The sequence below is a fragment of the Coregonus lavaretus genome, assembly GCF_964263955.1.
Source record: "Coregonus lavaretus genome assembly, chromosome: 3".
NCBI classification, from domain to species: Eukaryota; Metazoa; Chordata; class Actinopteri; order Salmoniformes; family Salmonidae; genus Coregonus; species Coregonus lavaretus.
The window spans coordinates 26,197,510-26,210,392 of NC_139990.1; the positions used below are offsets into that span (position 1 = coordinate 26,197,510).

At 36.8% G+C, this 12,883-nt stretch overlaps 1 protein-coding gene across 2 annotated transcripts; it reads left to right on the plus strand.

Annotated features, from left to right (window-relative positions):
• Positions 1 to 12,650, plus strand: LOC311123225 (ladderlectin-like). Of its 2 annotated transcripts, none has more exons than XM_084158155.1 (6): positions 1 to 186; positions 293 to 382; positions 1,111 to 1,238; positions 11,690 to 11,824; positions 12,103 to 12,214; positions 12,390 to 12,650. In XM_084158155.1, exons 2-6 carry the CDS (start codon positions 328 to 330, stop codon positions 12,473 to 12,475), a joined length of 516 nt encoding a protein of 171 aa, XP_084014281.1. In that variant the 5' UTR covers positions 1 to 186; positions 293 to 327; the 3' UTR covers positions 12,476 to 12,650. The 2 variants fall into 2 exon arrangements, with proteins under 2 accessions (XP_084014281.1, XP_084014280.1); XM_084158154.1 differs by having other exon boundaries at positions 3 to 186; positions 307 to 382.
• Positions 12,651 to 12,883: the final 233 nt, after the last annotated feature.

Here is a 12,883-nt window from a genome sequence, read left to right on the forward strand (position 1 = left end):
ATTGCCATGAAAAGTCATTCATATCTGGAATTTGAACATACCTCAAATCAGCTCTATGGAACACCATTACCAGTTAACAATTGTTTGAAATGGCTAACTATTTATTTGTAGCTAACAATATAAAAGTGCTCCTCTTTCTTCAGATGAACAGAACCTGCAGAACTTACCAGTGATTCACATTAACAGGTAAGTCTTCAATTCATGTACATTACATCATAAACTGTTTACTCTCCTGTTATGCTCTTTTCCAGAGAATTCTGGATGTTTCTAGCATTATTTTCCTCGGTTATAGTACCTTGTTTTTAGGAGACCATCATCACCATTGCAATGTTGACCATATCTCTGCTGCTGTGTGCTGCCCTTGCTCTGAGTCAAGCAACAGGTAAGACGCACAGCAAACCAAGAATATACACCTTAGTTCACACTTAACAACATTCTTTACATAACACTCCTTTCCTGTCGATCCCTGTAAATCCAGCTAGCAGGAGTTTTTGTTGTTCAGGTGCTGAGCTCTACCGTCATAATTTTTTGTGTACCAGTTCTTGTTTCAGAGCCTTTGCTGGAGACAAACATTGCGCAAGCTGGAGAAAAACACTGAGCAATAACATTTGACTTGACTTGATGCATAATTAGCTGCACTTGTTTTGAATTTGGCCAGTATGATAGTAACTTTTTCACACTACTGGGTCGAGTCGGACTGCACTGGGCTGTCCTGGTTACAAATCCACCATAGTTGCTGGAACTGTGCTGGGAAAGGCAATGTGAAAAGAAGATATCTAAGCCAGCACATTACGGTTTGGGTCGGCAAAGTGAATAGAACAGTCCCATGAACATTGCAAAGGCAGCTTTGATTTCATGTGTTTTCTTGTCTTTAACTACATACTCTATATAGCCCCATGAGAAGACAATGGATTTTGAGCAGGCTTTGCATCTGGGTAGTTGTATGAAACTAATGTCAGTAGATTAATCTGCAGTACTACTAGGTAGACAACTCTCACAGGCTGATGCCTCCACTAATCAGAATAAGAATTGTGTGCAGGGGCGGTTGTTTGTGAACAACATTGCTATGACTGGGCCATTTGAATTCCTGCCTGTCTGTCCATCTTCCAGGAGCTAAGGTGGCAGAGGAAGCCGTAGCGGCAGCAGAGAACAGGAACCAATGCCCCACAGGCTGGTTCCAATTTGGATCGCGCTGCTTCATGTTCGTCGAGACTGCAAGGACATGGCCCCTAGCAGAGGTATCATGGTTACTCTCTACTGTGAATTAAAGGGAAAGTTCATTTGAAATCAACTCGCTTATTTGGTTTGAGGTTACCCTTTGTTATGATGAGTTTCTAGGGTATCAAGTAATTCATGATACACTTAGATGGAGAGTTCATTCAAATATTTAATATTCGATACCGGGTTCATCTAACAAAAGGCATGTGCTTCGCCTCTTGCCATTTGAACTACTGAACAAAGAAAACCTCTCAGTTTATATACCTTCTGTTACATGTTTCTTCAACAACATCTGTTAACCATCAGTGGGCACTCCCTTCTTTGATGTTATTACCTTGTACCCCAAGTCAGTATATCATGTCTATCAATCATTCTAAGATAAACCACCAGTAAGCTCCCTTGACATACTGGAATCCTGGGATATTCAGACACTGTGGCACCCAGAATCACTTATCTACTAAATGTAACCTGGTTCCCACCACACTATGAAATGACATCATAACAATCTTTCATTTTTTTCTCTTTGTGGTAAGTAACATTACTCAGATATTCAATTACTTAACCTCAACAATTCACATATAACTTCATATAAAATAAAATGTTCTCCAATCAGTAGCATAGATATATGATTAGAGTCTAAACTATGCTAGATAACTGAGAATTCATCCCTCTGTACCTTATACCTGAATCCAACCAGATTTTCAATATAATCAACAAAAGTATACATTCTCAATCACTTATCTCACCTCTCAAACCTCTAAGTAGTCAGTCTGAGTAAAAGATCAATACATGATTAACTAATATGTTCATGCTAAAAATCTATGTAGTCAAAACCTTACTGATATATAAGGAAAAAAGCCCACATAGACTATCCCTATTTCTTAAATGACAACCTTGTATACATAATTTTCAAATATACCCATCCTCTTAGACATGCTACCAAGAAAAACATACATAGAAATACATTCTTAACATCATGACATCATCCACACAAATACAATGATACATGACCCTTTCTAAGTTACATGGATATTATAATATATTCAAATGAATATATCCCAATAAAAATAACTATACCCCAAGCTTTTCTCTGGTCACTTGGGGTGCTACCTGATCAACTTTTTACATTTTAGTCATTTTAGCAGACACTCTTATCCAGAGCGACTTACAGTTAGTGAGTGCATATATTTTTTTTCATACTGGTCCCCCGTGGGAAACGAACCCACAACTCTGGCGTTGCAAACGCCATGCTCTACCAACTGAGCTACACGGGACAATCCTGTAAACCTTAAATTCCACGTTATACAGTTCCAACTTTAACATTCCCCATTACTCAATCAACATTATCAATGGACTCTACACTTGAATAACATGATATAGATGAATAATTAGTACTCTTAATACCTTCCTGTATGTCTCTAATATTTCCCATAGCTTTATTTAAATTCCCAATACCTTCTTCATTCTGATGGTAAGTATGTACAACATGTATCCCCTATATAATCGCATACATTCCCCCTTTATCTACTATAATAGCATCCAATGCTATTATCAATTGCGTAGTGTCCAATAAGTGACATTTCAAACCCAATTGCTTGAAAACCCCTGACTGTTAACATTTACATTTACATTTTAGTCATTTAGCAGACGCTCTTATCCAGAGCGACTTACATGAGCAATTAGGGTTAAGTGCCTTGCTCAAGGGCACATCGACAGATTTTTCACCTAGTCGGCTCGGGGATTAGAACCAGCGACCTTTCGGTTACTGGCACAACGCTCTTAACCACTAAGCTACCTGCCGCCCTACTATTAATTTAGCAGTGTATATACCTCCTACCCAAATTAGCAAATTTAGATAAATCCACATTTATTATCAACACAGCTAAGCAACCCCTTTTTTCTCCGGCACTTAAATCTTCTGGCGTCTCTTCATTATGTTCTTCAGACAGCTTCATATTTCAAAATGAATTGTCCATGACAATGTCACAACTACAATGTCTCATCCGAGTCACCACCTTCCCTACAACCTCATTGTGTCTTGTCCATTTGCCAACCAGTATACCACCAACATGAGAAATGTTGCCTTTGAACATATCTTTCTCCATTCTCACTCAATGGTGGACTCTTGTCCCACTCCCTAGAGATAAAATAATGAGAGAAAATCCTTTGATAGCTTCGATTGGCTGTTGTACACCGGTTGCATGTAGAAGTGGTACTTTACAGGAACGTCTTCAATGCCTCTGATATTCATCTTCAGCCGGTTCAGAGATTGTTTCTTTTTAAGGTTCACACCATTCTATGCCAAATTATCCCTGCTATGCATCAAGACACCATCTGTATTTACCTCAATAGAAGACAAAACATAACAGTTTAGTTGAGTTCATTTCTAATCCAAGAAATCCATATAAGCATTGACTATATAACAAATTACTATGTTTTACCAATTATTCTTAATACCAATTTCTAATATACTCCACAATTTATGTTAGGTAAAACCTCCAAATACAGATAAGTGAATATTGTGACAGTCAGGTGATTCTTGAAATTCTGGAAGATCTTAAGTACTTGGAGGTCTGTAGGTCTGTCCCTCCCCCGAGGGAATCAGCCAGAACACGTAGCTCATCAGTAGCATTCCTCTTGACATCGTCTCCCATCACCTGATCCTTGTCAGCTACATCATCCTCAACTCCCTCATCTCTAGGTCGTCGTTTCCTCATAGTACTCTGTTGCAGTGGTTTACGTGATACCAGGTTGATCTCCCCTCTATCCATACCTCCGTTGGTGTAGACTGGGTGACGATGTATGGTCCCTTTAGCTCTGACCCTTCTTCCTTCACTATGGTCTAGGATCATGCAGAGTCCTTCTCCATTTATCAACATCGCTCTGTGAAGTGTGTCCTTCTTGCAACTTACCAATAGGGAAGTTGAGAGTCCCTGCTGCAAAAACACACAGACACAGACACAAAAACAATGCTCCGCAGTGGCGATGCCATCTTCCTCCTCTGAGTTGGAATACTCCTACAGTGGGACACATAGATCTAGGAATCTGTCTCTGCTACTTTCCCCTCCATAGAGTTAGCCAGCAACACTTAGTACTGACCTCCCCACCTAGATTCTGTCCAGCACTTACTTATTTAATCCTTTACTACCACAAAGCCTCCAAGGCACATACAATGTCCAGATTCTCCTGTTAGGTTTGGCAGAGAAGCCTTCACCCTTGGAATAAAGTCTTCAGAACATTGTTAGGCGAGACACAGTATGCTACTTTACCCTGTCTTCTTATCAGTCAGGAGAAGCCTTGAGATTAGGAAGTGAACAACTTGCAGCTTGTTGCAGTCCACTCGTTTCATAGACAGGCCACCTCTACATCCTGCCTTATACCACAAATACATTTTCACCTAAAAAAATAATAATCTAACCCATAACACATTAATTACTACTTCTCATATTCCTACTACAATTTGCATATTTACCAATAAATCCTCATGCGATCAGTACTTCCCCCCTTTGGACACATGACTCACATCATGATTCACGCATTCAAAAACAAAACAACGACATTGTTTGTTAAACCAAAATAATAAATGACAATATTGATAATACCTTCACTTACTTGTATCCCAGAAGGTAATTCAAGAATAGTACAATTGACTAGCGACAGGTATCCCTTATTCAGGGATAGTGCTCTCTCTGACCTTATTATGGTCCGAATCATATATATAGGCCTATTACCATAATAATAAACTTCTTCATTATTATCCTTATTATAAATTATTCTCAACTCGATATAATAAATCACCTTAAATTCCTCATCCCATGCCTCTAGGATTTCCAGTGTGGGTGATCAATTCACACTAGAAAGTCAGGACAGAGTTAAAAGGTCATTCAAACCCTTCAAATAATTGTTCCATTCTATAGTAGACTAATCATTAACAACAGTCAAAACATTTCATAAATGTTGTATCCCAAGTGTACAGCAAGTCCTCATGACATTTCTTCTCAAAAGAAATCACGTGTTTACCCAAAACTTACTCATAAAAGAAAAAAACGTAATAAAGCTCCGTGTGTGTCCCTTTAAGACCTATCATCTTTGACCCGTTAAAACCCCCAACAATCAAAATAACAACCCTACACAGTGGCTTGCGAAAGTATTCACCCCCCTTGGCATTTTTCCTATTTTGTTGCCTTACAACCTGGAATTAAAATAGATTTTTGGGGGGTTTGTATCATTTGATTTACACAACATGCCTACCACTTTGAAGATGCAGAATATTTTTTTTGTGTGAAAGAAACAAGAAATAAGACAAAAAAACTGAAAACTTGAGCTTGCATAACTATTGCTTTAGCAGTATGCTTGGGTCATTGTCCTGCTGGAAGGTGAACCTCCGTCCCAGTCTCAAATCTCTGGAAGACTGAAACAGGTTTCCCTCAATAATTTCCCTGTATTTAGCGCCATTCATCATTCCTTCAATTCTGACCAGTTTCCCAGTCCCTGCCGATGAAAAACATCCCCACACTATGATGCTGCCACCACCATGCTTCACTGTGGATGGTGCTCTCAGGGTGATGAGAGGTGTTGGGTTTGCGCCAGACATAGCGTTTTCCTTGATGGCCAAAAAGCTAAATTTTAGTCCAGAGTACATTCTTCCATATGTTTGGGGCGTCCCCCACATGCCTTTTGGCGAACACCAAATGTGTTTGCTTATTTTTTTCTTTAAGCAATGGCTTTTTTCTGGCCACTCTTCCATAGAGCCCAGCTCTGTGGCATGTACGGCTTAAAGGGGTCCAATGGACAGATACTCCAATCTCCGCTGTGGAGCTTTGCAGCTCCTTCAGTGTTATCTTTGGTATTTTTGTTGCCTCTCTGATTAATGCCGTCCTTGCCTGGTCCATGAGTTTTGGTGGGTGGCCCTCTCTTGGCAGGTTTGTTGTGGTGCCATATTCTTTCAATTTTTTACAATGGATTTAATGGTGCTCCGTGGGATGTTCAAAGTTTCGGATATTCTTTTATAACCCAACCCTGATCTGTACTTCTCCAAAACTTTGTCCCTGACCTGTTTGGAGAGCTCCTTGGTCTTCATGGTGCCGCTTGCTTGGTGGTGCCCCTTGCTTAGTGGTGTTGCAGACTCTGGGGCCTTTCAGAACAGGTGTATATGTACTGAGATCATGTGACACTTAGATTGCACACAGGTGGACTTTATTTAACTAATTATGTGAATTCTGAAGGTAATTGGTTGCACCATATCTTATTTAGGGGCTTCATAGCAAAGGGGGTGAATACATATGCACGCACCACTTTTCGTTATTTATTTTTTTGAATTTTTTGAAACAAGTTATATTTTTAATTTCACTTCACCAATTTGGACTATTTTGTGTATGTCCATTACATGAAATCCGAATAAAAATCAATTTAAATTACAGGTTGTAATGCAACAAAATAGGAAAAACACCAAGGGGGATGAATACTTTTGCAAGGCACTGTATAAACATCATACTAGGTGGGTTGTGTGTGGTTATTTGAAAAGCCCTATTGGAAAACAACAAATAAAAATAGCCAGGCCTTATGTAATTTGGTAGCTCCTTTTTACAACCTAAGTATAAAACTGCAGAATTTTACTAAATTCTCCCCCTAGCCTACAGACTTGGGAAACATTCCAATGGGAGATAAGGAAATCCCCTTTCTTCTGGAAGAGAAAGTATACATTTCGTTAACATTCAGTTAACCTCTCTGGATTAAAACCAAATTATGACAAATGTACTATATTACGTATTGGATCACTAAAAAATACAATTTTTACATTACCATGTAGTTTACCAATAAAATGGTCTGATGGTGATGTGGATATACTCGGAATACATATCCCAAAGGAAATAAATGATCTCACTTCAATAAATTTTAATAGAAAGTTAGCAAAAATAGATAAGATCTTACTACCATGGAAAGGAAAATACCTGTCAATTTGTGGAAAAATCACCCTGATTAACTCTTTAGTATTATCCCAGTTTACCTATTTGCTTATGGTCTTGCCTACGCCTAGCAAACAGTTTTTTAAATTATATGAGAAAAAAATATTCAATTTTATTTGGAACGGCAAGCCAGACAAAATTAAAAGAGCATATTTATATAATGAATATGAATTCGGAGGACAGAAATTATTAAATATTAAAGCATTAGACCTATCACTAAAATCTTCAGTCATCCAAAAGTTATACTTAAATCCGAACTGGTTCTCAAGCAAATTAGTAAGATTGTCTCACCCACTGTTCAAGAAAGGCCTTTTTCCCTTTATTCAGATTACAACCTCTCACTTTCAGTTATTTGAAAAGGAAATAATCTCCCAAATGTCACTATTTCTAAAACAAGCCATAGAAAGTTGGTTGCAATTTCATTTTAATCCTCCAGAAACGACAGAACAAATAATGCAACAAATATTGGGGTTAAATTCAAATATACTAATTGACAAAAAAACTTTATTTTTTGACAGAATGTTTAAAAAAGGTATAATCTTCGTAAATGATATCATCGGTAGGACTGGTGGAGTTATGTCGCACATGCAGCTAACAAAAACATATGGAAATGTCTGCTCTACCCAAAATTACAACCAAATAATTGCAGCCTTACCGCAAAAGTGGAAGAGGAAAGTTGAAGGGGGAGAAAGTAAGGAACTTGTCTGTCGGCCTTGCATTAAAGAACATAATTGGTTAAGGAAAACTGTGATAAATAAAAAAGTATATCAGTTTCACTTAAGGACCAAAGGATTGACAGCAGTCCCATATAGATTGCAAAATAGTTGGGAAGAGATCTTTGACGTACCGATCCCATGGCATAGTGTTTATGAACTGACACGCAAAACGACACCGGATTCAAAAATTAGAATCTTTCAATTTAAATTATTATATAAAATTCTTGCTACCAATAGAATGTTATTTATATGGGGGATACAATCTTCCCAGCTCTGCAGATTTTGCTGTGAAGAGATAGAATCATTAGATCATTTGTTTTGGTTCTGTCCATTTGTAGCTTGTTTTTGGACACAGGTCCAGGAATGGCTAAAGGATTGCAATATTTACCTGGAACTAACCTTGCAGATAGCATTACTGGGTGATCTGAAAAGTCATAGTCAATCAATCAATAATATAATAATACTTTTAGCAAAAATGTTTATTTTTAATTCACAATCTGTAGAAGCAATGAGAATAGAAAGGTTCAGAACTTTTGTAAAACATCACAGTATGGTTGAAATATATATGGCAAATAGAAATCCTATATGGATGGTGTTAAGAGATAGATGGGAGGTATTGAATAGAGTTGAAGGATGGGACTAATAAAAAAAAAAAATAATAATAACAAAAATAGCTAATAATGTAAGCATACTGTGTCCATAATAAGTATATAGGTTGTATGTTGGGAGCTTTTGGGAAAGAGCACAGTTAGAAAGATATGGCATTTAGAAGCAAACCGGATGGACATCATGAAAATGATCGGAGAGGTTGAGAGTAGAAGGAGTTCAGGAGCAAAAAAATAAATATATATATATATATATATATATAGAATTATTGTAAAATTAACTCTGTCCATAAGGTGTAGATAGTAAGTATAGACCGGAAGTAGAGGCCTGGGCGTTGTTGTTCACTAATTTACTCCAAGTAGGGAAAGGATGGTGGGGTTGAAAAGTAATAAAGGGGAATATATATATAAAAAATAAAAATAAACATGGGGGATTGGAAGTGATGCAGACAATTACATTGATAGAAGATACAATCTATCTGCAATATTAAGCTGATCCATCCCCCCGAAAAAAAAACAAGAAAAAAATAAATAAATAAAAACATTCAGTTATAATCAGCAATCCAAAAATAGTAATTACACACAAACATGATTCATATATACACCGTCCTACCTCACATCAATAGTCGTTTGTTTTAATCTCTCATAACTACTCCAGTCGAAGATTACATAAAATCTCTCAAAAGATGAAAACCACTCAATTTTCTCTGAGTTTACAATGAGTATTTGTAATTGATTACCCTTCAGACTTCATCCTCTGTAATTCTCACAATGATTATTCAACCCCAAAATCTGCTCCTTTTGATCCCATATCAAATTATCCTAGTATCGTTACTTGATCAACAACATAGGAAATATCTGTTTCCCCTGATATTGTTCCTGTCACCCCTCTAAATGTCATATTTAATTAATTCGCCAATATAATCAATTACTCTGCGTAAGTAAGCCGTGATATCTTTCCCTTAACATATACTGTAGGGGACTTCCATCAATCCTGGATAAAAAACTCCCACTCAAAACACATCAGATAATACCACGTTTCATTAAGTTCACTACACCTTCTAATATAAACCTATAACCCCTTTCCGGTAATGTAATCATCGCAACCTGTTGTATTGATGTACTAAAATATTAACCTATTGTTTAATAAGTCCAGAACCTACAAAACATTTTTACTACTCCATCAGCCTAATAGTAAAAACTACCTGCACTCCACTGGTCCACGTAAAGAAAACAAATTATCGTTTTAGAATTCATTAACTATTTGCATACATCACTGGTGTTACGCAAACTATATAATGTAATAATAATAATTAAAAATTGTCACAGAATGGTCTATATTCAACTATCTAGACATGTGCTCCTCATTACCCTCTGCATCCTTTATATCTTTATCCACAAACCACTACTACCTAATAACATATTTTAATTGACCTTACTACAAATAATTATTTTAATACCAGTCTATTCAAACAATCCAATTCAACATTTATCATCTCCTAATAAACCTACTTATCCTTCTAACAAAGAAAACCCTCAACAATATCTATTATTCTCTATCGCTGACTTTCCATCTAACGGCACTTTAGCATATGACAAATTATTTTTAAGTTATAGTCAAAACAAACAAAACATATATTCACAGTGATGCAACTTTAATTACTATGTTATCCTATACGATGTGTTGGTAAAACAATCTCTTTCCTATAATGTTATCAATTCACCCAGTGATCTAGGTCAATAGCATCTATGTAAAAGTTTTGCTTCCGTCCCTACCTGGGCTTGAACCAGGACCCTCTCAAAATAGCTATTTCATGACTTATTTCATGATGATATAACACATCTCTCTATTTCATGATGATACTACACATCCAAATAGTTATTTCATGAATTATTTCATGATGATACAACACACCTCTCTATTTCATGATGATACTACACATCAAAATAGTTATTTCATGACTTACAGTGGGGGAAAAAAGTATTTAGTCAGTCACCAATTGTGCAAGTTCTCCCACTTAAAAAGATTAGAGAGGCCTGTCATTTTCATCATAGGTACACATCAACTATGACTGACAAAATGAGAAAGAAAAATCCAGAAAATCACATTGTAGGATTTTTAATGAATTTATTTGCAAATTATGGTGGAAAATAAGTATTTGGTCAATAACGAAAGTTTCTCAATACTTTGTTATATACCCTTTGTTGGCAATGACACAGGTCAAACGCTTTCTGTAAGTCTTCACAAGGTTTTCACACACTGTTGCTGGTATTTTGGCCCATTCCTCCATGCAGATCTCCTCTAGAGCAGTGATGTTTTGGGGCTGTCGCTGGGCAACACGGACTTTCAACTCCCTCCAAAGATTTTCTATGGGGTTGAGATCTGGAGACTGGCTAGGCCACTCCAGGGCCTTGAAATGCTTCTTACGAAGCCACTCCTTCGTTGCCCGGGCGGTGTGTTTGGGATCATTGTCATGCTGAAAGACCCAGCCACGTTTCATCTTCAATGCCCTTGCTGATGGAAGGAGGTTTTCACTCAAAATCTCACGATACATGGCCCCATTCATTCTTTCCTTTACACGGATCAGTCATCCTGGTCCCTTTGTAGAAAAACAGCCCCAAAGCATGATGTTTCCACCCCCATGCCTCTTGCCATTCGAACTACTGAACAAAGAAAACCTCTCAGTTTACCTTTTGTTACACGTTTCTTCAACAACATCTGTTAACCATCAGTGGGCACTCCCTTCTTTGATGTTATTACCTTGTACCCCAAGTCAGTATATAATGTCTATCATTCATTCTAAGATAAACCACCAGTAAGCTCCCTTGACATACTGGAATCCTTGGTATTCAAACACTGTGGCACCCAGAATCACTTATTCTGCATGCGTCATGTAAAATACTGAACCTCCCCTTTAAGTTATTGTTTCATTGGAATTTTCTTTAAGCGTGGAATATTTATTGATATATTTATATTAATTAAGGCCTACTGTATATTGGAACCCACAGGACATTGGTTAAGACAGAGATAATCTAATATCTCTAAGAGCATTTTTAAAAGAGCATTAATTGCGATGGACAATATTTGATTGTGAGAGTCCAGAAGATAAGTAATCACAGACTGGACTACTGACTAATACTTACATTATGAAATGTCTTTGCCCCTGTCTACCTCTCACTGTAGCACCACTGTGTGTCCATTGGAGCAAACCTGGCGTCTGTGCACAGCTCTGCGGAATATCAATTTCTACAGGAAGTGGTGGGGAGCAAGATTGGCGGTTTCTCTACTACCTGGATTGGAGGATTTGATGCTGTTCAGGTGGAGTATACTCACATATCAGTAGTATCTTGGTATACTCATCAATATCTCAAGGGTCACTGGTAAAGTCAGATCTAGGTTTGGAAGATCTTATAGATCTACAAAAAAACACTGCAGTATCCACTGGCATACTATAATAATAATAATAATAATAATAATAATAATAATAATAATAATAATAATAATAATAATAATAATAATAATAATAATAATAATAATAAAATAATAATAATAATATGGGATTGCTTTGTTACTGAGACCTCACTTCTTCACCACAGGACAGGCTATGGTTTTGGAGCGACGGCTCCGAATTTGATTACCAGAACTGGAAGAAAGGAGAGCCCAATAATAGCGGTGGCAGAGAGCCATGTATGGTGATGAACTGGGGAGGTACAGTAGGCCCACTATCATTCACTGATACATTCATCAAATTAAACTTTATTCATAGTACATTTAACAAATAAAACTGACACACACACCACATCCCGCAAACACACTATTATATTGTTGTGTGAACATCTGAGATTATTTGAGAGGTCATTTCTGTTCTGTGTTTCCTTTTAAGATGAATACCGCTGGAACGATATAAACTGTGGAAACAGCTTTCCCTCTGTGTGCTCCAAAAGAATCTGTGAAATAGAGAAAAACTGAAACCATAAATGCTACTCGATAGTGTCAGCATCCAACTGAACACTTTTTATGGTAAAGTCAAATATTTAGTAAAGATTATTTGTTGCTGTAAACTGTACGTTTGAGTTAGTTGTTGTTCATAATTGTTGAGTAATGGTTTTGTTGTTTATTGTCAATAAAACGGTTGTACACATTATTAGTTTTCTCTTATGAGTCATTATTAAACATGAATGATACTGCCATAATTGTAAGAGGATTCTTAAAGGTACAGTCTAGGATTTCAGAGTTTGTTCAATGGTCATTTAAATTCTTGATATTTATCCATTGATTCAAGATTATTATTGTAAACAAAAACGGATACAAAAATAACAATTTAATTTGGATAAACAATTTAGTAAACTGAAATAAAATAATTAATACAAATATTTC

Bases quoted from the DNA above. Each gene is read 5' to 3' on its own strand.
- LOC311123225 (XM_084158155.1), top strand. From the start codon at position 328: ATGTTGACCATATCTCTGCTGCTGTGTGCTGCCCTTGCTCTGAGTCAA. The intron at 1,239-11,689 runs GTATCATGGTTA...CTCTCACTGTAG, and splicing joins GGACATGGCCCCTAGCAGAG to CACCACTGTGTGTCCATTGG. The intron at 11,825-12,102 runs GTGGAGTATACT...TCTTCACCACAG, and splicing joins GAGGATTTGATGCTGTTCAG to GACAGGCTATGGTTTTGGAG.